The sequence below is a fragment of the Macrobrachium rosenbergii genome, chromosome 16 (genome assembly GCF_040412425.1).
Source record: "Macrobrachium rosenbergii isolate ZJJX-2024 chromosome 16, ASM4041242v1, whole genome shotgun sequence".
Lineage (NCBI taxonomy): Eukaryota > Metazoa > Arthropoda > Malacostraca > Decapoda > Palaemonidae > Macrobrachium > Macrobrachium rosenbergii.
Genome location: NC_089756.1, coordinates 62,153,803 through 62,180,950, shown reverse-complemented (window position 1 = coordinate 62,180,950; position 27,148 = coordinate 62,153,803). Strand labels below are relative to the sequence as shown.

Sequence of the window (27,148 nt, the reverse complement as noted above, 5' to 3'; positions counted from 1 at the left end):
CAGATACCTACTTTAATCAGACGTTACCTACGTCTTTTTTTTTGGGGGGGGGAGTGTTGTAAAGTCCCTGCTCAGCAGGTTTTCTATAGGGAACCTCCCGTTTCCTACGGTGCCTTTGCCATGAACTTATGTCACGCTAAGTAGCCATATTTTATCTATGTAAAATTGTATCTGTTACTTATTCATTTGTGCCTGTTTACGTTGTACATGTGTCAGAACATTGTGTCCATTCTTGTAATTTTATTTTTACATGTTATTTGCATTTACCTGTCCTGTTTCGCATTGAGAACAATTGACCTCAGGTCACCTGTATCCTATTGTATGTCTTTGTATGACGTCCGCACGCCACCTTATAAGCGGCCTGCTCTCTCAATAAAATAGCAGTACATGTCCTCTTGCTCTCTTCTTTAGCACCTCTCACGCATATGTATCTTATCATTTCCATAAAATCTAGCTTGATTATTTTCCACACTTTCTTATAAAACTCTGGGAGTCCATCAGAACCAGGAGATTTATTGTTACTCATGCTCTTAATGGCATCCCAAACTTCATCTCCCTGGATATCACAAGTCAGCAGTTCTTTATCTTCCTCATTTAAAACCAACCCACATTTTTCTAAAAAATATTTTTGGTAATTTTCATCAACATCCACTGCACTGAAAATATTTTCAAAATGTTTGTTTACATAGTGAGAAATTCCCTCTGTATTGCGTATCACTGATCCATCTTTTCGTTTCATACTTTCAATTAATGACGTGTTTCTTTTCTTCTCCTTTCAAAGCAAATACACAGATATTTTTTCTCCTTTGGTTATGTCATCCAATTTCACACTCATCTTCACGCCTTCTAAAATCTCACTTTCAGTATCGCATATTCTGTTTTTCAAAGGTCTTATTTTGTCATGATCTACCCCTGTCTTATAACTAATCTCATATATATTACGTAATCTAGTCTGAAACAGGTTTAACAAACCATATTTTTCTCGTGACAAATTTTTTGACAGATTAATAAAAAATAGTTTATATTGAAGTTTAGCCCATTCCCACCAGCCAAGGATACTGGTATGCTTATTTTTTTGAGATCTAATATTTTGCCAAAATTGATTGAAGTTATCTTCCATTAAAACTTTTGAGCTTCCAAAATTCTTCACCTCTTTTGTACAAACTAAGTTTAAATCTCAAGACAACCATACTGTGGTCTGAAAAACTTATGGGAATGGTTTCTGCAAAAACTAATGTGATTAAATAATTTTTTAGTATAAATCCTGTCTATTCTTGAACCATAATTTTCACGAACATATGTATATTCAGGCATTTTATTTGAATACATATAATTATCTTTTCATCCAATGTTCTTAACTATATTACTCAATGCTTTCGACAGTAGATTACTATTAGCATTACTACAATCTCTAAGACAAGTAATACAATTGAAGTCACCCCCATGATAATATTTTCACAATTATGTCGTAAGTAGAAGAGAATCTTATTATTGAAAAGGTCCTCCCTTTCACTTGCTTTATTTGTGCCTAATGGTGCATAGATATTTAAGATAGGAATAACACAATTACTATAACATACTCTAATTCCAATTATTCTTCCCCATAATCCATTTCTTTAGTTAATAATTTAATATTACTTTTCCTATTGATACATGTAAGTGTTCCACCTTTGACATTAACTGTTGTGTTTAATACAATTCAGAGTATCTATCCAGATACTGCAAAGAGGAAATATCTTTAACATAATGTTCTTGGATCAGTAAAACATCAATTTTATAATACAGCATTAAATTAACTACCTTCATTTGTTTATTCATATCGTTTAAACCATTAATATTTTAAGTAGCGACACAAAGTGCCATTATTACAAATATATATTTAAAAATGAACTTATCAGATTTTCTTTCTCTTAACTGCATCAGTTTTTATACCATTTTTTTCAAATCTTTCCGTTTTTCATGCTGCACTATTTCTTTTGTAAAAGTCATTTTACCAACACTTTCCAAGTTCAAGTTCCATTTATGAGGACCAATATTCTTTGATGCCTTTATTCCTTTATCTACGCCATCTTCCTTCTTCTTTAGAGAGGAAAGGCATCGTTCTTCACACGAAGATGCATCATTTACCTCCATATTTTCTTCATCTTCATTTTCCCTGTAAACCGATGCAACCGTGGTGATAACCTTCATGCCGTTATCGTCTCCATATCGTCGGCATTGTCTTCGTTATTCCAGTTATCAGGTATAGATTCCAAAGTAAAGGGAATCCGAATCTCATCGTCAGTATCGTTGTTATCAGGTGGTCCTGTGAATTTTACCTAAGAAGTCCCTGTAGCAGCCGAGACAATTTCATCCATGTTTCCCGACAGATCTTTAGGCACACTCTCGATAACTTGTTGTACTCGTTCTTCAAATACCGAGAAAGAACTCAAGTCAATTTCGTTCATGGTCTCATCGTTCGTAGTTTGCTTCTGTAATGAATCATTCTCTTCTGATGTACTATTAGCTTCAGTATTTGTTACGGATTCTTCTTCTACTACCTCTTCCCGACTTTTCAATTGCCAGTTTTCATCGTCTTTAGCACACTCTACAGTATTTCCGTTTTCTCTGGCACTTTCGTTTCCTTTAACAATTTCTATTTTCTCCTTTTCTACATGAACAATTTCTGTTTTCTTCTTTTCTACATCTAGTAGATTGTCTGCATGGGCATCTTGATTCAGTTCTTCATTATTTTGAGAATCATGAGTTTCTGCAACCTGATTATTCATTGCTGGGAAATTCAACAGGTTAAAAATATTCAACCTTGGTTCATTATCCAAGTTGCATTCCGCTGCCATATGTGTGTTTCTCTGCCACACTTGAAACACGTTCTATGCTGTCCATTGTAAAGGAAAGTGATATTTTGGCCACAAATTTTAATGGAAGATGGAATATTTCTCTTAAGTTCCATTTTTGTTGTGCGTACACCATTCAGCATACCAGTTGCTTTTCCATGCGAGTAAGTATTGTTTCTAATTAAGTGAACTTTTCCATATTGACTTAAAACTTATCTGAGCATAGAATCCTCCATATCAAATGGGGCGTATCTTATAGATACGTAAGTAAAAACACTACTTAAGTTTATCATATTAATATTATCATTATTACTAATATTAACGATCTGGTCTTCGTATTTATTAATGAAGGTCTCAAAGGAAAAATGGTCCCTAAACTTGCCAATCACTCTATTGCGTGCCATAAGTTGAAATCCAATTAATTAATTTTCCTTGATATTGAGAATATCAAATATCACTTTACACGCTAGTTCATATGATGGGTAGCACGAAAACATTAACCCAAAGGAGTCCTTTCTCCTAACCGGCATTTTCGAGTAATACGTCATCTTATAGCTTAGAAATTGGCCACCTGAAGTTTATAACTAAAGCTCCCAATAGATGGCAGCACCGTCGCCGAGGCCACCACGTGGTTCCCCCCTGGGCTTCGCAGGGCGGCTAGGGAGGGGTAGGGTGTTCAAGAAAAGCTACTATATTTTCCAAGCTTAAACACACTTATGTCTTAAGATTGTATACTGCTACCCACGCATCTTTACTAACCTTTCACGTCAATCCCACATAGAAGCTCAGTCTTTAACACGAGAAATTCGTAAAAATTAGCAGAGCCACAACAGGTTGTCTGCTAACTATTCTTGATGTAAATTACATGTGGAAATACATTATTTCCGTTTCTCTGTTTTACCTGACCATGAAGAGTAAACATTTTTCTCTCAAGGCGTGAATATTTAGTCCTCAAGCATACAGGCTCAGAATTAGGCCAAGTGGACAATTTTATGAGGCCAGTCAGCACTGTAATTATCAATCATGTTTGATATTGTGAGAGAGGTGTGAAATAGTGAGCAGGAAGACAAGTACTGCTAGTTTATTGATGAAGCGATTCACTTATAAAGTGGCGTGCGGATGTCTGCGTACTTTGCAGAGACCGCGGGTACAAAGATTTACAGATGACTTGAGGTCAAACTATTTCCCTACAAAAACAGGACAGGTACATACAGAAAACACAATGATTAATAATGTCTGATGTGTTACAAAAATATTCTGTTACATATACATAATGCATGGTCACTTGAACAGACAAAATATACAATTCACAATATAATGATAATAATGTGTTCGGTCGACCCCAGGTTGAATGTGAAGGCACCGCAGGAAACAGGATGTTCATTACAGAGAATGCGTTGAGTGGGGACTTTACAATACTCCCCCCCCCCCCAAGACGTGGGTAACATCTGATCAAAGTAGGTATCTGCTGGGGCAACGGAGGGGGCCCGTGCTTTCTTGATGTCAACTGTAGGGGGGGGTCGCCTTCCCCGGCACCCTCCGGAGTAGTGTGTTGGGGTGCCTCCCTGTCTGGTTTCGGGGTTTTCCGGGGATGCCCACAACGTTTTCCTGCGCATGGGGCTGGCCAGGGGGTTGATATATCCTGCGGGAAGCTTTGGGAACCGCCCCCGATGTCCTCCTCCAGGAATGCGGGCTTAAGGCGGTCTACCGATATCCAGTCTTCCCTTCCATGGATGGCTACCCGGAATGCCTTTTTGTCCCTTTCTAGCACAAGGAAAGGTCCTCTGTAGGGCCTGGTTAAGGATGGCTGCACGGTGTCGTCCCTGACGAAGATGTGGGTGGCAGAGGACAGACCGGGAGGCATGAAGGGGGACGTCCTGTCGGTGTTTGTCCTCTGGCAGGGGGCAAACTTCCTAACCCTGTCACGGAGCCATTGTGTTGCTATGTCGTCCCTGTTTTCTGCGACGAGTTCCCCCGGGACTACCAGGGTCTCCCCGTAGACTTTTTCTGCTGAGGAGGGGTTGCCGTTGGCTCTGGGGGCGGTTCTCAATCCAAGGAGAACCCAGGGCAGCTGGTACGTCCAATTCTCGGAGGTGCAACGAGCCATGAGGGACGCCTTCAGGGACCGGTGGAACCTTTCCACCATTCCGTTGGCTGCAGGGTTATAGGCGGTGGTGCTGTGATGAGTGGTCCCCAGCAGGCGTGCCAGGGCGGTCCACAGCTCGGATAGGAAAGCGGGATCTCTGTCTGTCGTTACATGGTCCGGGACACCGAACCGGCTGATCCAGCTGGAGAGGAGGGCTTCTTCAATGGGCGTAGCTTCGGGCCACCTGGTGGAGTGGTCGATGACTGTTAGAAGGTATCTTGCTACTCCTGATGGGGGAAGAGGACCCACCATATCGACGTGGATGTGCCTGAAGCGCCTCTTTGGCTGGGGAAACTCGCCCACCCCAGACTCGGTGTGCCGCCCTACTTTGCTGGCCTGATACTGCATGCATTGCCTTGCCCAGGCCATTGCCTCCTTCCGTATGCCGTGCCAGACGAACTTCTCCATCAGTAGCCTGGCCGTCGTCCTTCCGGAAGGGTGGGATAGGTTGTGGATGACGTTGAAGACCAGCCGACGTCTGGAGGCGGGCACCAGTGGGCGGGGGCGGCCAGTGTTTACGTCACTCAGCAATGTTGACCCTCCAGGGCCGAGGGGTATGTCCTCCCACTTCAGCGACATGATGGCTGTGCGGTAGGCTGGGGTCTCTGGGTCGGTAGCCTCAAGAGGGCATCGGCTACTGGGTTCTTCCTGCCGAGAAGGTATTTGATGGTGCAGGTGAACTCCGCGATGGCCGTGAGGTACCGCTGCTGCCTAGGGGACCATGCGTCCCCCAGCTTCATAAAGGCGTGGACCAGTGGCTGGTAGTCAGTCCAAATCGTGAAGGGCATCCCCTCCAGGAGGAACTTGAAGTGATGTACTGCCTGGTATACTGCGAAGAGTTCCCGGTCGAAGGTGCTGTAGCGGGACTCGGTGGGGCTGAGCTTCCTGCTGAAGAAAGCGATGGGCTGAGGGGTGCTGCTGATGACTTGTTCCAGGACGGCTCTGCAGGCGACGTTGCTGGCGTCCGTCGTCAGCTGGAGGGGAGCGTTGGGGTCCTGGTGGGCCAAAGATTTTGCCTTGGTGAGGGCAGCCTTCATCAGGAGGAAGGCCTTCTGCTGGTCGGGGCCCCACACTAAGTCTTTGGATGACCCTTGAGGACCTCCGTCAGGGGGGCCATGTTGTGCGTGATCCCCAGGATGAATCTCCTGTCGTAGTTGACCATTCCGAGGAATTCTTGTACGGCCCTGATGGAGGTAGGGGTGGGGAACTTCTCGACAGCCTCGACCTTCGACGACATCTCGTGGCCCAGGAATTCCACCTTCTCAACGCCGAAGGTGCACTTGTCGAACCTGACGACAAGGCCACTCTCATGCAGGCGCTGCAGGACCTTCCGAATGTGCCGCAGATGTTCCTTCTGGGGTCTGGAAAAAATTAGGATATCATCGACATAGCAGGCGCAGAAGGTCACGCCCACGTTCCTCAGGCCGAAGGTGGAGAAGGTGAAGACGTAGGACCCGAAAGGCGTGACGATGGCGGTTTTGGGGATGTCTTCTGGTGCTACTGGTACCTGAAAATATGATTTTAAGAGATCTAACTTTGAGAATATTTTGGCCCCGTGGAAGGAGGCCGTTAGGTCCTGCATGTTTGGCAGAGGGTAGCGGTCGGATTCTGTAGCAAGGTTGAGCTACCTGTAGTCGCCTCAGGGCCTCCAGGTGCAGTCTGCTTTCTGCACCTTGTGAAAGGGGGAGGCCCACAGGCTAGGAGCCTTTCTGCATATGCCCATCCTTTCCATCTCAGCCTAGGCCTTCTTGGCCTCCTGAAGGCACTGTGGGGGAAGCCGTCGGAACTCCGCATGTGTTGAGGGGCCCTTTGTTTTGATGTGATGATATGGCCCGTTTTTGGCAGGGGCCCCGGGCACCTGGCGAAGCTCGGGTTTGAAGACTTCTGGGAATTCCTTCAGGAGGGAACCATACTGGTGGGGCGCGACGGAACAGATGGCAGGCTCCCTGGGGCCTGACGACAAGGCCAGGGACTGGCAGGACTGTGTGTCCAGTAGGCGTTTGCGGCCGACGTCGACTGCCAGTCCGATGTGGGCGAGGAAGTCAGCACCCAGGAGCGGGATCCTAATGTCCGTGGCGATGAATTTCCACCTGTATCTCTGGCCAAGGATGGGGATCGACAGGAGCTTGGTGCCGTAGGAGAGGATGTGGGACCCGTTGGCGGCCGTCAGGGAGGCAGTCGGGTCCAGCGGACGTCTGTGGTCCTCTCTTGAAGGCGGGAACACTGACCACATGACTCCAGTGTCGATCAACATCATCCTGCCGGAGATGGTGTCACAGATGTAAAAGACCACTGGTGCGGGGCCCCCGGGTGTTTCGGTTGCTGCTGCCATGGCGGCCTGTGTGGGTGGCCGCCGCCTCCCCCGTTTTTTGGAGGAAAGAAAAGGCAGGGGGCTTTGCATCTCTGGGCAGCTTTCCCGAACCTCTGGTGGTAATAGCAAAGCCCCGGCCTCTCCTTCTTCTGCTGGTGGGATGGCTTCTTCTGGGCGACGACGTTGACGTCCTCCATGGTGTGGTCCTCCAGCTGGAGGCAGTTGATGGGGTGTGCGGGCGTGGACACCGGCTTTGCCACCTTCTGGAGTCCGTCAGCTGCTGTGCCACCCTGATCAGGTCCTCGACCACCAGGGTATATGCCTCTGTGATTCTGGCCACAGACCTCCGGCAGTAGCTGCCGCAGGAAGATCTCCCTCAACAGGCTGATTTCTTTGCGCCTGCCACTGCTGTCAGTCTCAGGGAGGAGGAGGAGGTCCTGGAGGGCATGCCATGTTTCCAAGAGGTTTCCCTCCTGCCGGGGGTTGAGGGCGAAGTCGAGGGCACGGACAGCTCTCTCGGATACCGGCAGGAAGCAGGTCTCGATGAGAGTGGCTTTTAACTCCTGGAAGGTGGCGGGACTCGACGTTGTCATTAACCACGGGGCGATCTACTTGTATATCTCCTCTGGGAGGGCGTTGATGTTGATGTCCGCCTTCAACACCACGTCAGTTACACCTGCTACCCTGTATTGCCCCTTGACCCTGTAGAACCAAGACGCTACGTTTTGATGGGTGAATGGTGGCAGCCTTATGCTGAGGGCCGCCTTTGGTTGGTCCGTCAGGGGGGTCATCGAGCGGGGTGTAGGTACCGGCATGGAGGAGCGCGCGGGAGGGGGTTGCGCGAGGGAGGTGTCTACCTCTGAGAAGTTCACGGTAATTTGTATGTGGTTGGGAATGTCTGTGTCCAAGCTCATTCCGTGCTCTCACTTTGAGTGTGAGGGAATACTCGCATCAATACACGCTTGGGAGTGTGCCGTGTGGGTCCACTAATGACGCCGGTGACCTGTCGACGAGGGTCGGTAAAGCCCGAGCACTTTGTTAGAGAGCTGTAGTTAGTCCATTACGGGCATGGGTTGGTTCATCGGGCCAAGACTTAGTCACCATTTGGGTCCGTTAATGGCTTCCGGGAACCACTCCGGGGGTCACCACTGTGAGAGAGGTGCGAAATAATGAGCAGGAAGACAAGTACTGCTAGTTTATTGATGAAGCGATCTGCTTATAAAGCAGTGTGTGGATGTCTGCGTACATCGCAGAGACCGCGGGTACAAAGATTTACAGGTGACCTGAGGTCAAACTATTCTCTACGAAAACAGGACAGGTACATACAGAAAACATAATGATTAATAATGTCTGATGTTTTACAAAAATATTCTGTTACATATACATAATGCATGGTCACTTGAACAGACAATAAAATATACAATTCACAATAATGATAATATGTGTTCAGTCAACCCCAGGTCAAATGTGAAGGCACCGCAGGAAACGGGATGTTCATTACAGAGAACACGTTGAGCGGGCTTTTTACAATATCACTTTCTCGTGATCTTAAGTGGAAAGTTAGTCTGCAGTAGTATGTATGTAAATTGATATATACAGGAACCTTTTGCCAACTTGATCAGTTGGCCTCTTCAGCCTGAATAAACATAGAAATAATATTACATATATTACAAGGTCTTTGAAAAATGGAAGTTATAAAACAGCTTGTTATTTTTCCTAGTAACTCCAGAATTGCTCAATAGTCTATTAGCAATAATCTGGGAACGTCGTGGCACATAGAGATTATAAGGAAACTGTGAAATATATGAAAAATTTCCCACCTACCAACAATAAAAAGAAATTTTTGGGTCTGAAAAATTACCAGAAATGGTCTGATAAAAACACAGGATCTGCCATAATTTAGAGTGTGTTAATAGCCTTAATGACATCTCAAAATCTTGCCCTAAGAAGAGGGTATAAATCCTAAAATTATGAATTTAACCATCTATATTAAAATAGTAAAATAATACACAATCAGTAATCACCAAATGTAGTTAGTATCAAAATGAAAAATTATTTCTTGGAACAGTATGTCTCTAACATAAAAATTATTCGATCAAATGCTAGACTACTGGAGCATGCTGTAAAACGTGATGAGCAAAGCATTCAAGATGAATTTGCAATTTCTAATATACTGTACAAGTAAGCTTATCCCAAATTCCCATTCTCTCTCTCTCTCTCTCTCTCTCTCTCTCTCTCTCTCTGTCTCTCTCTCTCTCTCTCTCTCTCTCTATCACTGACTTAATAACCAACAAAGTACTAGGAAGATTCAGGTAAGTGACTCACCAACTAAAGATCACTTCAGTCAAAGAGACATTCATATAAACAATCATCCACCATTATGTTTCATTAGAGCCATGCGTCAGAATTCTTGAGCTGATAAGTACTGGAATTATCTCTTATGCATAAACTACGTGTCTGTACACACTATCTAGAAATTATGTCTATACACATGAAAATCATAAGCAACATGCAGTAAAGCATATGAAATGTAAAGGTCCACATGACCCTAGTCATGAAGACTTATTCAAATCATCTGAACAGTAAACCAGGGGAGGAGACGAAAATGATAAACACTGAACTTACAAAAATTATTTATATTTAAGCTTTGATTATAGGCTACATTACCCCGTGAATATGCAATAAGGTTATTAAAAAATACTTTGGCCATGTCAATAACAATAAAGTAATTAATTATTGTAACTAATTAATGTAAGCAGTTACTTAGGTAAATATGTACATAACATGTAAGCAGAAATATCTTAGAAAGTATATGAACTGTTCAGCGTGTAATGTAGGAAATGAACTGGTTGCTGTAGCTGCCGTTGGAAATGAGAAGCCACAGCCCCTGGGACTCCCTCCCCTACCCGATCTATCCCACTCGCCAAGAGGAACAAACGATAGGGAAAAGATTAATAATCATATAAAAACGTTGAGTTCGAGTTTAAAAATGAAAGCAGTAAATGAGAATTAGAAATTAACTTTTAAAGCGTCCAAACGCTAAACAAAGGAATATATGAAAAACAACCTTAACCCAAGAAATATTACACCACAAAAACCCATGACTCCCTGAAAAAGGTCAAATAACATATGAAAAGGATTGCTAAGGAAAACAGGCAAAGTGCCAAGTGATGTAATCGATAGTTGAGAAAATTAAAGGCACTCTGAACACGTGGAAACAATAGCAGTCTTAAAAAATACAGTAGTAGATATCAGTATGCATAATATATGACTGGACGAACCTAATAAAAAAATAATCACAGATACCAGAGTAGCAAACATTGAATGGGTAAGGTGTGAAAACACACAATAGCAGGTTCACTAGCTAATTAAAAATGTCATCACACAAGCAACAGGGATAACTGTTTCTGTAAATCTATTATATAACAGATTAACGAGATCGCCGCCACGTATTTGTAGACATAGGGCTTACCCAGAGTATTTTCTCTTATATGAAAGGGTAAAGAAGGAACAAAAAATAAAAGCAGAAAGTATGCAGCTAGAGCTGAAAGGGACACAGTATCATGTAATACATAAGGCCCACTTTAGGCATCCCCTACATGGTCACAGCCTGTTACCCTCTGCAAATAGCACATAGATATAAAATAAGGCAACCAATTTCAGCTCTGTCAATCTAGCATGACTTGTTTTCCACCTGAAATGGGATAGGAGCTGAATTATTCTCAACTCTGCGTAGGTTTGTTAGGGGTAAAATATTTTGTAGTTAGAGGGAAGGAAGCCGTATCAACAGCTTGGAAGACACTTTGTAGGATTTCCATCTGTGATGCTGTTTGAAGTAACTTCATAATTATCTACCGTACCCATTACTCAAACGTTTTTAAGCAAGCAATAAAGTTTTAAAAAGGGAAAAAAATCGAAAACATTGGCGTTTAATATATTAAAATTCTGTACATTTCATAGAATTGTGGCTCATTGTGAAAAATTATATGAAAGTGCCTGTCTTACAAGTTATTTGTTTTTATTAGACCATTAACAGACACATTTGTTCAACACTGAGTTTTCTGTTATAGTAAAACTACAGGTTTTGTTATTTACCAGAACATGATTTAAAAAGTTTCACACAAAATGTGTTTTGGGACTCAATACCAGTCATAGAGTTGTAACTGTAGTGATGAGACTTTTTTTATTATTCAGTAATTTGTAACAAGATTTAAAATCTTGTGTAGGTCTGAGTTTGTAATGTAACCATGTAGAAATTTTGATATTAGTTATACTTTATAAATATATATATATATATATATATATATATATATATATATATATATATATATATATATATATATATATATATATATGCATGTATATATATAGCCTCTAACAAGGGAGTGACATTGTGATATAAAATTTAAATGAAGTGTATGGCCACAAGGAAAGTGAAACAACAGAGTGTAAGTCTTTTGTCGTAGTGATACAACAGAGTGCATTTTCAAGCAAACAGTACAGTGGAGCAAAGATTACCATTTTAATGGTTGTTACACTTCAGGTGAGGAACTAAACAGGATAAAACAAAGTAAGGCAAAGTACAAAAACATGCTTATAAGAAATTGTTCTCCTTAGAGTTGCAACATTATTATTTATAAAATCCCATGAGTGGATGGTGATACACTTCACTTGGGCCAGACAAGTAAGAAATTATATGTCAGTATAAAGCACCTTAAATATTCATTTTGAACTGTACAAAATTAAAAAGTTCCCTATGGTTGACTGTTGACTGATCCCATAGTAGTACATTGACAAGATGTAAAAATATTGTGTTTAGAAATCTGTGAGTTTGCATGAACACAACTAACAAATGAAAATAATGTTAATTGAAGCTCTAGTATACACTCCTGACCACTTCAACCTTACTCTTGACCTCATTCTACACAAGATGTTAGAAGAAGATTTAAAAGAGAAAATAAATACTGTTAGAAATCTTGCGTAATATCCCGTGCCTCACCTTGTTTTATCCAAGCACCTTAGTCTAGCTCAGACAGTAGTAATGACCACTGTATGCGGTAAAATGGTTGTATACCACTTGACCACTTGAATCACAGTTGTTTGTAAAACCAAATAATTTTTGTAATTTTTGTTCCATTGTATGTAGTTTTCTAGAAAATGGAGAGTAAATATATATATATATATATATATATATATATATATATATATATATATATATATATATATATATATATATATATATATATATATATATATATATATATATATATATATATATATATATATATATATATATATATATATATATATTATATGACAGGTGTTTTGACGAAGGAAAAACCTATTTTGATAGCTGCTGTGAGTCCATAACGGACTTACTCTTACAGTCCCCCCAGGGCTCCATCTTCTTCTTTCGACCTTATTAGTCCCAGTGTGTAGCAGGGTCGGCCGCTCGAGTCAACTTTCTCCATCTATTTATATTCCTTGCATCTTCCTCCCCCAGTCCCACCTCACCCATATCCCTCCTCACCACATCCATCCATCTGATCTCCTGACGCCCCACACTCCTCCTCCCCATCAGTGGTAAATCCTTAGCTCTTTTGATTGGTTCCGCCTTCTCTCTTCTTATTACATGGCCATAGTATCTCAGACAAGCTTCCCTAGCCTTCTTTACATTACATATACCACACATTCTTCTTATATCTTGACTCTCCCTCCTTTCCAGTAGTGATATTCCAGCAATCCATCTCACCATCCTCATCTTGGTTCTTTCCAACAGTGCCTCCTCTTTCCTCTTAAGTGCCCAAGTTTCTGCCCATATAACAGTATGAGCCTGATAACTGTCTTATAAATCTTCATCTTGAGCTTTAATTGCATTTTCTTGTCTAAAACAACTCCAGTTACCTCTCTCCATTTTCGCCATGCTTCTTTCACTCTTTGTGTCACTGCTTTCTCAGTATACCTCCCTCCTCTGTCATTATTGATCCCAAGTAGTTAAACTCATTGTTCTGTTTTAGAACTGTACCATCTCCCACTTGAATGTTGACTTCATGTCCTTCTTTACTACTAATCATTAGCTCTGTCTTTCCAGTGTTCACCGTCAATCCTTTCTTTTCTAGGGCTCCTTCCAAGCTAAAAACCTTTCTTGCAGTTTTTCTGTCTGCTATAATGACTAAATCATCAGCAAACATCAGTTCCCACAGTTCTTCATTGTTCTTAATTCTGATGTCAAAGTGTCTGTAACAAAGAGGAACAAGAATGGATTCAGAACTGATCCCTGATGGAGGCCAACCTCCATTAGACAGACAACCAATATTAAAGAATTCTCTTACACTTGGTCTTGGCCAGAAAAGTGCCTTTGATAGACATAGGGAAAGAATATGAAAGGACTCAAGGCAAGAGGGCTCTTTCCCTTGCCTACAGCGATTACCCATTTTTTTTTTTTTTTTACCTTCTCACGAACTGGCTAAGATCCCCATCACTCGCTGTGTCTTTAAAAGGAAAAAATACTTACCACAAGTTCCCATGCCTTTTCGTCATGGAAAGTGGTTGGGTTTGGGAACTCACAGCTGCCAAAAGTAGGTTTGTCCTTCGTCAAAACTGGTTTTCAATAGCACAGCTGCTGTTCATCCTCAAAGGAGCATTCAGAAGAAATTAACAGGTGATGATTAAAAAATCCCAATGACGCTGATAAAAAAAATGATCCATGGTAAAGTCACTAAAGTTTTTACCTACTGTTTTTTTTTATTCAGAATACCCATTAGGTTTCAGCAATGAAAGATACAAAAAAAGAAGAATCTGTGTATGTGTTATTCTGTATGGTTCTAAAGTGACAAACAAATTATGCTGGATTGGGATACAGCATATTGCACCTCTCCCTAGCAACATCTCAGGATTACGACATCAAGAAAGTCCTTTTGTTTTCTACTAAGGTGCCTACGAAACTGAGACTTACCATACAGCCTACCAACATACAGTGTACCTGAAGTTTTGGGTGTCATGACAGCAGTGTTCAAGTAACACTGCCTCTGATGACTACCTTATAAGTTCAAAGACTTTCATGCAAGAAATGTTTCCAACCAAAGCCAGTGGTGTACCCACCCCCCTGACGCCATGCAAACCAGGAAGGGGTGGGTTCCACCTTTCTATTGAGGGACACGAAGGTAATTCTCAGCCTATGCAAAGAAATAGGCTTCTTTGTGATAGGTTATAAGAAAAAAAGGACCATCTTGGACGTTTTCTGCAACATCTAGGTAAACCTGGAGTGCTTGGGCTGAGTATAATGTCTTATCTGTAATTTTGATTCCTGTTGAAGAATACGGGATTTCTTCTTCAAAGGGTCCTCATTTGTGGCCAAAAATGACAAGCCAGGAGACAACAGTGATGGCTAAGTGTGCAGGAGATGATTGTTGTTCTTGCCTAAGAAAGCTGGGATGCCGAGATGGTCAAAATGATCACCTATTGGAGCACTGAGTTATAGTTGCATTAGGACTACTGAAACTAATTTAGGGACCCAGTTATGGGAAGCCTTGCATGAGCCAGTCTTTGCAATACAAAGGACCAGAGAAGGAAACTAAAAACTTCTATATTTGAATCAGTACTGTACCCTTAAAGCAAAGAGTTTGATAACTCAGCCTTGTATGACATAACTGTAAAAGCAGCAAGGGACTTGTCCTTCAATAGATAGATTGGAAAATGTAAAACTGTTTTAACCAAGGCTCAGATGGCTTTCAGTCTGGAGGTAATCCAACCACACTTTCCATACAGACTGGTATTGCTGGATGGAAGAAGTCAGTAGTTTTTGCACCAGGTACTTAGTAACATTAAGTGAATAGCTTTCAAGGTTGACTAGATTTTTGAAAATCCAAACATGAAGGCCATGGCTCAGAAAAGAGGATGCATGTACAACTTTTCCTCCTCCTGTCTGGTATTGAACAGTGGACAGTATTAGGATTGATTTTTTTTGCCCATTGAAGCAGTAAGAACCAATGAATGACCAATTTGGGGCTACTAGGTAGGCGGTTTCATTGAAAGTTGGCAGTTTGTTCAAAACCTTCAAAATCTGGGACAATGGAGGAAAAAGGAAGAATGCATCTTATTTGTTCCAGTCTTGTAGAAATGCATCTCTTGCCATTACCTGACTGTCCAAGTTTCGAGACACACACACACATACACACTGGAAGTTGATGGTTTCAAGTGTGGCAAACAGGCCCACTTCCAGATCCAGAGGCATGTTAACAATTATTTGAAAATATGGTTTGTTTAGCATCCACTCAGTTAAGACTGCTGTCCACCTTGACAGGGAGTCTGTTATGGCATTGAGCAACCCCATGAGGTGGATTGCTGGCAAGTGCCACTTTTTTGCCTGAGCCATCCATAGGATAGAAGCATGACTCACTGAGAGGGGCTGAGCAGGAACCTGACCTCTTGACATAAGGTCTAGGACCGACAAATTGTCAGTTAAATTTTCTGAAAGGCAGGAAGACAGCCTTCAGCTCCAGGGAACTGCTGAGACACCTTCATAAAACAGGTGACCATCTTCTTGCTGCCTGACAATTCTTCCAATGGTCTTCCTAACCTGACAAGGAGGTATCCGAGTGTACTACTGTACTACCACATGGACAAACGAGTCAGTTCAACCAGTTTTGCAGAGTTTCCTTCCAGGTCCAGGGATGGAATATCTTCCCAGCTGCTTAACTTCACAGGAAAAACTCAGATTAAATAGGGAACCTTTGCAGATCCTTCCTTACTCTGGTTTGAGTTGGGATAGGAAGACAGCTGACTGCTAATGATATCCCAATAAAAACCCATCCACACAATTGCCTATTGGTTGTGAGGTGGGACTTATTCCAGTTTATCAGAAAACCCTTTGACTGGAGTCTGCTGACTACTAATCTCAGGTTTCATAGACACTCTTCTTTAATAGCTGAGTTCCTGGACAACTATTGCTGCTAATTTTGTGAAGAGTCTCAGTGCAATATCTAACTCAAAGGGCATGGCCTCTGAATCTGAAACCTCTTTCCCTACCCAAAACCCTAGGAAGGGGTGAAAGGGTTTAGTAATAGGGACATGTTATTATTTCTCTTTCAGATTGATAGAGGCAGTCCAGGTCCCACATGGAATGAGTGAAAGTATTTTGACAGCAGTAGTCATCAGAAATTTGTAGAGCACAACTCTTTTCAGGTCCTGAGGTGCTGCTCCCTGAAGTCATGGAGAACCACCCTAAAGTTTGAAAAAATTTTTCTGCAACTGCATCCAAAACAGTCCTACAAAACTCTGAAAGCCTCCTCTTAGTTACTTTCAGAATAGTGCACAAGGCTAAGATAGAAGAGAGGTGAAGCCTTGCATGAAGCTCACAGGTGGCAGTCCCATCTGGGAGTTTGCCCATAAAGGCACTAAACTCCTGGGTGGCCACAGTGAACTGGAACTTTTCCCTTTCTAAAGGAAGGGCAAGTGTTGTACAGTCCTTTGTGGAATTGCCAGATGCTGGGGTAGTTGAAATAAATAGCTGTATCTGCCTTCACATGATTTATTGTTATGGGAGTGACAGGGCAGAAAGCTAGTGCTACCCAAAGGATTATGGAGGTACCATAATTTTCACCGAAACAGAAAAAGGGGTTTCTCAATGGCTTTTGCTGCCATATTAGCAGGGAGGATGATAATCTCTTTTGATGGTTTCTAAATGCTTGCCAAAGGAGGGACCAAGCACCATTCCTTATTGGTAAAAAGTTCCACATATTCGACCTCAACCATTGTTTTCCTTTCATTGATAAGGTATTTGCCATCTGGCAAAATGACATTAAGGCATCATGCCAGGGGTTGCCAGTACCAGTATCAGGTGTAGGTATGGTTGTTACCTGGCTTTGGGGAGTTACTGTCCGAATTGGATGAAAATGTGAAAATAAGGGTCATACCTCTGTGAGTCTTCTGACTCCAAAGAGATCTATGCAACAGACTTAATTTCTCTTTAGCCATGGGTTTTTCGTTAGCTCGCTCCCAATATTTTTTTTTTTTTTTTTGTGGTGGGGCAAGGATTAAATCCTGGGCAGCTGGTTTTTAAATTTCCTTATTAGGGGCGAATTGGGCCTGGGTAGCCACATTGTTGCTCCCAGGCAAGGCTTGGGAGTCTAATGAAGGACCATAGTCCCTGAAAGGGGCAGAAACTTCAGGGGGGAAAAGGGTGGGGTTTATTTGGGTTTCTTCTCAACTTCAGGTTATTGCATGAGTAAAGGGTACTTCAGAGAGAGGAGGGTGGCCCTATTAGGGGCCTCCTGAACAGCAGGTCATTGTATCGGTAAATAGTACTTCAGGAAGAGGAGGGTGGTCCTATCAGGGGTCCTCCTCAACATTATGTTATTGCATAGGGGAGCCTAGATATTCTTTCGAGGGATCCCTCTCATCTAAAAATAAAGCCCCTGGGTCTTCCAGATTCAGGAGGGAAAAGTTCAGTGGCAACATCCACTTTATGTCCAATGTTGGAGCATCTATCCCAGTGCATGACTCCTGATCTCCATCTGAAAAGTCGTACAGCGAGCTCTGCAATTCCAATATCTTGGTATGCTGGCTAGGACATGGAATCTGGTTGGGAACAGGGGAATACTCTAGACCACAGCTCTGCCAGAAAGAAGTACTCTCTTCCCACTAATGCCCCCTCTGAAACCTTGGACTCAAGGGCTAGTCTAATTCACACCTTTCCCTCATGCTTCACTGCCAGGAGCATGTTGCTGGTTTTGCACATGTAAAAAACCACCTAAAATCAATTTTACACCAGCACATACCAGGCAGGTGGTATGTGCTGTCCCATTGAAAAACAGTAGATTATGCTGTTTACAGTGGGAAAAGTAACTTTTGGGTTTAGTGTATTAGCAACTCTGTACAGGCAGTCCTCGGTTATTGGCGGGGGTTCCGTTCTGGAGACGTGATGATGACCGAAAATCGCCACTAACCGAAAATCGGCGATTTCCGGCGCTTTTTCGGCGATTTTCGGGGTTTATCGGCGCCGAAAAGCGCCGATTTTCGGTTATCGGCGCCTTTGTTTGGTATGTATCGACGCCAGTACCCAATTATCGGCGCCGAAAATTGCCGATTTTCGACGCTAGACAAGCACCGTAAAACCGGATCGCCATTAACTGAGCCCGCCGTTAACCGGGGACTGCATATAGTTAAAAAAGACAAAATCCGTGAGAAGTGATCAAATACATGCCATATATATCTATCAGATAAGTGGAACACACACCAGCATGAAACGGACTTGGTCTTGACAACTGGATAAGAGAAACTCAGAGGGACTTTATTTTAATGATGATATAACTACTGTGTTGGTGTTATCCCTTTAAATCTAGATTAAGCTAGGAGTACCAAGTTATACTAGTTTGATATATTAACAAATAAAGTTAAGCACTCTCGGTCCTGCCAAGAAAAAACCCATGAATATCATGAGAAATAGGTTATAAAAATGTGAGACCTTGGCAGTTAATTAGGTAACCAATACAGTAACAGTTGATATGCATGACAAAGGGCATTGCAATAATAATACAGCCTTTGAACACTCTTGTATTCCATTAAGAGCTAGCCTAGCAAATCTTATTTAAAATACCACCAGTATAAACTTACACTGGGTAGCACAACATTTAAAATAGTAATTTTTTTTTACAGGAGCTTAAGACTAGGTATTTAGCTTTTTATCTGGAGATAACCAAAACATTTCATCCATACAGCTTTTGAAAATGTTCTGGAGCACATTTGGGGCATGAGAATCATACGACAGACCATAGAGTAATGGGAATCATACATTGCTAGTTTGTGTGCTATTGTCACCTCTGTGTGAGAAGGGTGAAGGAAGACCGGGTAATTGCTGTATGCAAGGGAAAGAGCCCTCTTGCCTTGAGTCCTTTTATTCTTTATCACTGTTTCTATCAAAGACACTATGTTCTGGTTACTATTCTGGGCACTTTTATATAACATTTGTTCATCTATCTTATGGAGCCCTCTCGGGTTTTGTGACTCATTCAGAATAAGTATAGCATTTCAAATCGTCATTGTTATCGTATAGCCTAAACGATCTGAAATGTACTGACCCAAATCATAGCCTAAGTCTTATGCTACGACACCCAGGTTACTTTGTTCTTATGTTAATTCAAATTATAATTATATCAATACATTGCGTTGTGTATATTAACTAAACTAACAATATGAACTTACTATTGGCGCATTCAGTGTTCCTAGCTTGAAATCCAGTAGTTAGATTGGCATGAGCACAATCTCTATTTCACGACCCTCATCCAAAGCACACCTCGAGAAATTATCCTTACATTTAGATATGCATATCTCCGAAAGGAAGTTTCTGTAAATGTACTTTAAGATGAATAGGAATACTTAAGTGGATTTGTAGACACTGCTAATTATGGCTGCATTCTTGAGTCCCCACTAGCTCGAACCACTCTGTTTCAAGGTTATGAAGAGTGACTTCACGGCTGTCTCTGACCGACACCAAACCTTCGACTAACCACCAGTCAAACAATCAATACCGGTAGTTAAGCACTTTTACGCGTATACTTACAATTGAAACAGCCAAAACAACGCCTTACATTACTAAATACAAACACAACAAAGCATAATATCCTTCTTCCACATAAATTATGCATTTCCACTTTGCGTAAATTTAAAGAGAATACACAAAACTATACTACAACTTGCGGAAAAGTACAATCTCTCTTGTCGAAGTTTCGACAGCGGGGACCATAAAGCAATTCCTTTGTGGAGTTACAGCAACTATGCTATAAAATATATGTATATATATATATATATATATATATATATATATATATATATATATATATATATATATATATATATACATATATATATATATATATATATATATATATATATATATATATATATATATATATATATATATATATATATGTGTGTGTGTGTGTGTGTGTGTATGTTTGTAAATATGAATCCTCATATTTAGAATTATATTTGGCATATTTTAGAAAAAAGGCTAATTATAGCATTTAAAAGTTGTAAGCAATTTAGCCATAGTCTCTTCCAGTTTTAAATAAAGGTACTTACACCCATACGATGTTGTTTGTTTAACCTCCTATTATTTTTTTTTTTTTTTTTACTCGTTAGGTTGCCTCTGCCTGTGCCTAAGTTGGCTGCAACTTGGCAGGTTGTACGACAAAAACCAGGAAGTAAAACAGCTCTCATGCAGCTCCCAGTGGAGTCATCTCATATCAAATATAAGGTAGGAAAAGTTGAACAGCAAAAAATAGTAGAGTAATTTTTTCACCACCATTGTTACCATTACCATTCAGTTGTCATTATTTCTTTGTGCAATGGAGAATTACTTTCCATTTTCTGCGTTAGTATTGCATTTATTTTTATTTTAGAATACCATTCAAGTGTGAGCCGTATACTCTCAATGGATTTTTTCTAACATTCTTGGTCCAGGAAATAAAATACTGTATCCTTCTGTCTAACCTTTGTAGTTCATAACTCTTTTAATTGCAAGCTGTTTAGGTCTTGAGACCACATTTTTCAGCATCTTTTAGCATCTTGCTGGCAAACTGTGGACAACATTAATGTTAATGTTAATATTAATTTTTGAAATGCAACTTACCACTCCATTATATAGCTTCACCTTCTATGCCAGCAAAGATACAACAGGTAGCAGAATTTAGAGGTTCTCCCCATTCACTGGTCTGTATCTGTCTACTTTCCCTTTCCTCCATGAAGGACTTGTCAGCAGAAACACCAGCTGGTTTTTTATTGGACTTTCATTTAAATTTTGTTTGAATTTTGTTTTTGATCATGATGGATCCTAGTAATAGCAAGTAAGCCACTGCCATCATAGACTATATTCACTTTCAGTTGATCAACATACTTTGCATGTTCAGTGCAGGAGTGTTGACTGTGTTTTTGACAAAGGGTGTGACGTTTGCAAGACCTGGAATGAAAGTGATATACTTCCTTCTGCCAGTAGCGTAGCTGGCATTCCATCAGTAGGGCGGGGGGGCTAGGTGGGGCCAAGATATTTTTTGGGGGCCAAAGAAAATTACACAAAATCAATGTACCAATTCTGTAATTAGTAAAATATACTATTCTCGAAGGTGTATATCCATGTGAATGAAGGAAAATAATAGTATAAGTAATTAGTAAACCTGTATTTGAAATTATAGCGCTCAATTTTCAAATGATTTTCAACTCTTACTATATACAAATGTATCAAATACTGCAAGGGTTAAAGTTTAGCTACAAAGGGAATTTCAACTGGGGGGGCGGGGGGGGGCAGTGGTGGGGGCCAAGCATCTGACTGGGGATCCTGGACCCCCCCAAAGTGATGCTACTGCCTTCTGCTAAATATCATAAGAGGAAGGAGGCTGACAGGTTGAGGAAATAACAAAATTATGATTCTGCTAAGTATGATGTTGCTAAGGTTGTTGCTGGAGAGTAAAAGAGACAGGTGAAACCCCCTTTCCCCTTTTCTGTCTATCAGTCAAGCTTCCTTTTTTTATTCTCATTCTCCGACTCCATCGCAAACTTCCTAACTCAGGGTAGCAAGATGATAAATTTGAGGCAGAAGTAACTGGGCTTGATTGGCTACTCAGCAGTTATTTGAAATGAATAGGAGTATTTATCTGCATAGCCTCCCTTAGAGCTTGCTTGATTTCAGGTGAACCCCCAATGGAAGAAGAGGTAGTGCCCCCATTCCTGTCTAGCCATACTGCCAACATGTCCAGTCATGCTCCCTCTGAGCCTGGCACTCTTGGGAATCAGAACATGTCAGGGAGTGTTATGGTCTGTGCCTGTCGTCTCCTCTTTCTGCTTGCTCTGGCTCTGACACCAGATCTCATGCATGAGGATTGCTCTGGCTGCGTTAATGGCAAAAGTCAGTCGACAATTGTCGATTTCTTCCCTTAGTGTGGTTGTGTCAGGTGGTAACTTGGCAGCTAAGGGTGATTCTTTGGGCTTATCCTCTTGGGATATTAGTAAGTTTCTATATGACTTTGTCTCATGTTTTGCCAAGCAAGTCATTAAATGAGTATTTCAGCAAGATTTTTTCCTTGCTTAGATGATGGTTTGATTTTGTGTAGTGCCAACCGTGATTGTTTGTTAGATTGTGAAACTGCAGTAAAGAACTTTCACCATTCTGCTGTTTTTTTGCTATGTTCTGCTTCTGTTGTGTCTGAGGAGAAGCAGCAGGATCACACTGAACACAATAGTCTTCATGCTTCATTATGCTGTTCACCCCTGAAGTGTTCTGCACTGTGTCATTTACCTGTTTCCACTCTCCTGGGAGCTGTTCTCCAGCACATTGCTTTCCTTCTCGCCACTCCTCCCTATGCCACTCAATGACTTGCAGTTCAATTTCTCATCATTCACGTTTTCAGTACCTTCACATGTGTACCAGTCACATTTGTACCCTGCCCACTCACACCACTCTCATTTGCGCCACTCCCTCTCTCCACATTCTTCATCTTCTCAGCAGTATTTAAGTTGCTCTCCTTCATTGGCTACATCTTTGCATTTGCAAAGGCATTCTCATGTGTCTTCAGTTTCATGTTTGCTGGAACCAGTATCTGCAGAATGTGACGATCAGCTATGTTCAGACTTCAGTCACCCCTGTAGTTTCAACCCAGTCTGTAGCAGTAGCATGCAATCTCCAGGTTTCGTATAGGATTCTTGCTCCTTGTTATGAATTGAACCTGGACATTGTTGTGGATCCCGCTTTGTTTGCTTTGCAGTCTGCCATGGTATCAGTGTTGATATAGGACGTTCAGCCTGTGATTACTTATTCTTCTGTGAGACATGATGTGTCTGTGAGTCCTGGTCTGTCGATCCTTGTGTTTGCCTAGGTTCCTGGTCTGTCTGCCACTCCTAAGAGTTCCACTGCTTCGCCTCAGCAAAATTTGAACTTGTGATCCTGTCTATTATCAATGAATGTTCGTAACTTGAATGTTTGTAAGTATGGTGGTTATTGTAACTTACATATGTGGAATGAGTATTCTAATTATAAAACAATATGTTTAGAATCTACATGATAGTTGTGTATAAAATTTATAAATGCATGTTTGAGGGAACTCACAAAAATTATAATGTATAACAAAGGTTATATTTAATGAGTGTCTATATCATATTTACAAATATTATGTGTTTATTCATACAAAAGCACATTTTGCAAATATCAACTACTAGATAACATTCGTGGTTTGTGTCGGGCGAGGCCTCAGGGACTTGAGATGTTACATGTGCTTCCCTGGTTGCTCTTCTATTTCTTGATGAAAGCAATGTGTCTAGCATTTGGGAGCGCGCTGTCTGATCTGTGTTCGCTCGTGCATTCCTCTTTCTACTGGAAGAGAGTATGTGATCAGACTCCTTCTGGATATTAAGAGTTGGTTTTTGAATGGCAATGCTTACCGCTTATTTATTAACAGACGGCCATAGTTACTTTCTTCATGGATGACCTGGACACCTTCAATCAATTCTTGTAGGGATAGTTTCCTATTGCGTATCAATAAATGCTGGTGTATGGCCCCTTGGTTTCAGTGGGCCAACATTCGCCTATGAAATGTCGTAGTAGTGTGTCTGATGTAAGTTTTGCTGTGAGATTTACATATCTCCCCTGCGCATATGACTTTATGCACCACATCTGTACATATCTCCTTCTGCCCTACGGGAGCAGTGCTGTTTTTCATTTTAAGGACGCTACTAAGTTTCGTTTACTGATAGCCTGATGTTAATTTTCTTAAAAGGGGCCGTGGGTGTTATGCCTCTATTAACCCATATTAGACTAAGTTACTTTCCCCAGCCTTGGAGGCAAAGACTGAGTTTTTTTCGAATTTTCATACTTGAAAATATGCATTTTAATTCTGATGGAAATGAAGATCTGTATCATAGTAATAAGAATATCAAGAATAAAAAACCAAATTCTAACTCATCTGCATGCAATTCATTTGTAAATATTGCATGAATTGGCGAAAATCCGCTAAACACCGCAGTGTCCGTATGAAACACTACTTAGCTCAGCTGGCTGGTTTCCTTGCACAGATTTTAGACTGGCCCCCTGGGTAGAAGGGCTATAATCCTATCTAATCCATCTTGATACCGTTTGTTTGTTGGAATCTTCTCTGTTGTACCTGTCCAGTTTTAGGTGAAATAAAAACCATTAACTGTAAATAATTCACAATCAGTCTGATTGACCTGTGAATAATTTTTTTCATTTGACCATTGTATAATTCGAAGACACTTTCAGTGCATAAGCATTCTAAATGCATTCGCGTGGTTTATTTGTGGCAACAACGACTATATCCTTCTCTATTTTTTTTAATATGTTAACACTTATTTGCAGTACATTTCACTGTAGGAATTATATATATAATATTAATATACAGTTTATATATGTCAATCAATCAATCAATCATTTCCTGTGGCACTCACGGGGATGCATAGGGCCTCGATGAATTCACGCCTCCACATTCTGTCCTGGGCTAGCTACTCAAGATCTCCACAACACTCTTCTGCTTCCCTCCTCATTGTCCTTAACCACGTCTCCATTGGCCTACCTCTACCTCTACCTCTTCCAGCAAGGGCAACCTACCCCGGTGTCTTCTATGCACTTGGCCTAGCCACTTCCAGTGTGAGAATCTAACATACTCATCGACCGGCTGTACCCCCGTTACTTCTCTAATTCTGTTGTTTGATATCCTATCCCTCCAATTAATTCCTAATATTCTTCTGAGCACCTTATTTTCAAATGCTAAGAATTTATTATCCGAAGTCACTGTACTGTACCATGACTCATACCCATAAATTAAAATACTCCTAACCATTACCTTATAAATTTTGATTTTTGTATCCACAGGAAAATTGCTATTATTCCAAATATTTTTAAGCATTCCCATTGCCTGATGTGCCTTTTTTAATCTTTCCATAAATTCTGTGCTCAGAGAACCATCCTTATCTACTGTAAATAAGTACCTAAATATTTAAACTTATACACTTGCTTTACAACCAAACCTTCGATTAGACAATCCTGTACATTTCCAATATTTATATTCATGATGTTATATATATATATATATATATATATATATATATATATATATATATATATATATATATATATATATTTGTTATGAACCCCTGTTGGGTTTGCCAGGATCTCTAATAAAAAAACTAATAAAAAATAAAAAAATAAAAAAATCGGGACTGGGAAAATCGGGCAGTGACTGAGGCAGACAAAAGAGTGTGGAGCTAAGTAACACAAAACAGAGAGCTTAAGACTAATTTATTCTATACCAAAATTTACAATTGCTTAAATACAATATTTACAAACGAAAAATCAGTAGCATAACAACGTTTAAGCAAAGAAAATCATAAATTCGATCTGAAAGTCATCAGATAAGGCAAAAAGCAAACCATCAACATAACTGTCATAAAGAGAAAAAACCATTACTGAGTCAGTACATCATTAACCGGAAAAAAAACATTCATTATAAGTAGGGGAAACAAGAATGAATTCACATACATGGTCAGTAACTGAAAAGTTCACAAAAATGGCATTATAAATATTTCAGTTACCTCAATACAGACAGTTTGCAAATGTAAATAAGTATAATTAATAAAAGACATCATAAAAGGTTTAAATTATAGAATACCTTTATCACAAAAGCATTATAAGTTAGCAAAAAGGGACTATAAAAATCAAAAGCAGGGTTAACACCTTATTGTGCCACAAAAACACAGCATCATCAATTTCTCAAGTACTTGAAACATTAACATTCACAAAAAAAAAAAAAAAAAACTGGAGAAAACCTTAGGCACGAAAACCCTCTGCAGTAAGTGCTGCAGGACACTCCACACCCAGGAAACCGTGCCAACTTGCAGAGATGACACAAATGAGGAACCACTCAGCATACCTCCTGAAGTCCTTTACCCAGCCGAAGCTGTACACACAACACAAACAAAGCTGCCGTCCAGGAGAACACAGACAAAGCTGCAAATCAGAGGCTGTGGTTCTCAACATAACACAAACGAAGCTGCTTCCCAGACAAAACTGGCTCTGCTAAACATGATGATGCTCATCCTTTACCCTGCAGGTCCTGAGTCCCAAACCAAATAGCTATTACGGACTCCATCCGTGACTGATTAGAACCCCCATGCTGCTTATAACCAGCTCAGGTCTCTATACCCTTACTGACTGAAGCAGTCAGACACGAGCCGACGGTCGTCACCTCACCTCCACCTCTTCCAGAAAGCAGGAGATGAAACGACCTTAAGAGGAAACGACTGAGAACAATTGTTCTGATCGTCCCAGAAAAGAAAACACAATAAATGAGGTGCTAAAAACCCTTACAATATATATATATATATATATATATATATATATATATATATATATATATATATATATATATATATATATATATTCTATATATATATATATGTATATATTCTATAGTATTCACTTATATATATATATATATATATATATATATATATATATATATATATATATATATATATATATATATATATATATATATATATATATATATATATATATATATATATATATATATATATATATATATATTCTGGTGGTATTCACTTATATATATATGTGTGTATATATATACATATATATGTATGTATGTTATCCCCAATTCCTAGGATGGGGGGGCACTACCTTGGAAAAGCTCAAAGTGTTTTTGGTAGCGCTGGCCTTGCATTCTTGCTCCCTCAGGCGTCTTCTCTCTCTCTCTCTCTCTCTCTCTCTCTCTCTCTCTCTCTCTCTCTCTCTCAGACCTATTCCTATTTCTAAGGTGTGTAAATCAAAACCTACCT

At 40.6% G+C, this 27,148-nt stretch overlaps 1 protein-coding gene across 3 annotated transcripts in view; it reads left to right on the top strand.

The window, feature by feature from the left end:
* Positions 1 to 27,148, top strand: part of LOC136847477 (von Willebrand factor A domain-containing protein 8-like) — a 608,720-nt gene that overhangs the window by 444,746 nt on the left and 136,826 nt on the right. For all 3 annotated transcript variants that reach the window (XM_067119213.1, XM_067119214.1, XM_067119216.1), the window contains one exon: positions 20,432 to 20,546. In XM_067119213.1, coding sequence (XP_066975314.1) covers positions 20,432 to 20,546 — 115 coding nt within the window. The remainder of the gene's footprint in view (positions 1 to 20,431; positions 20,547 to 27,148) is intronic.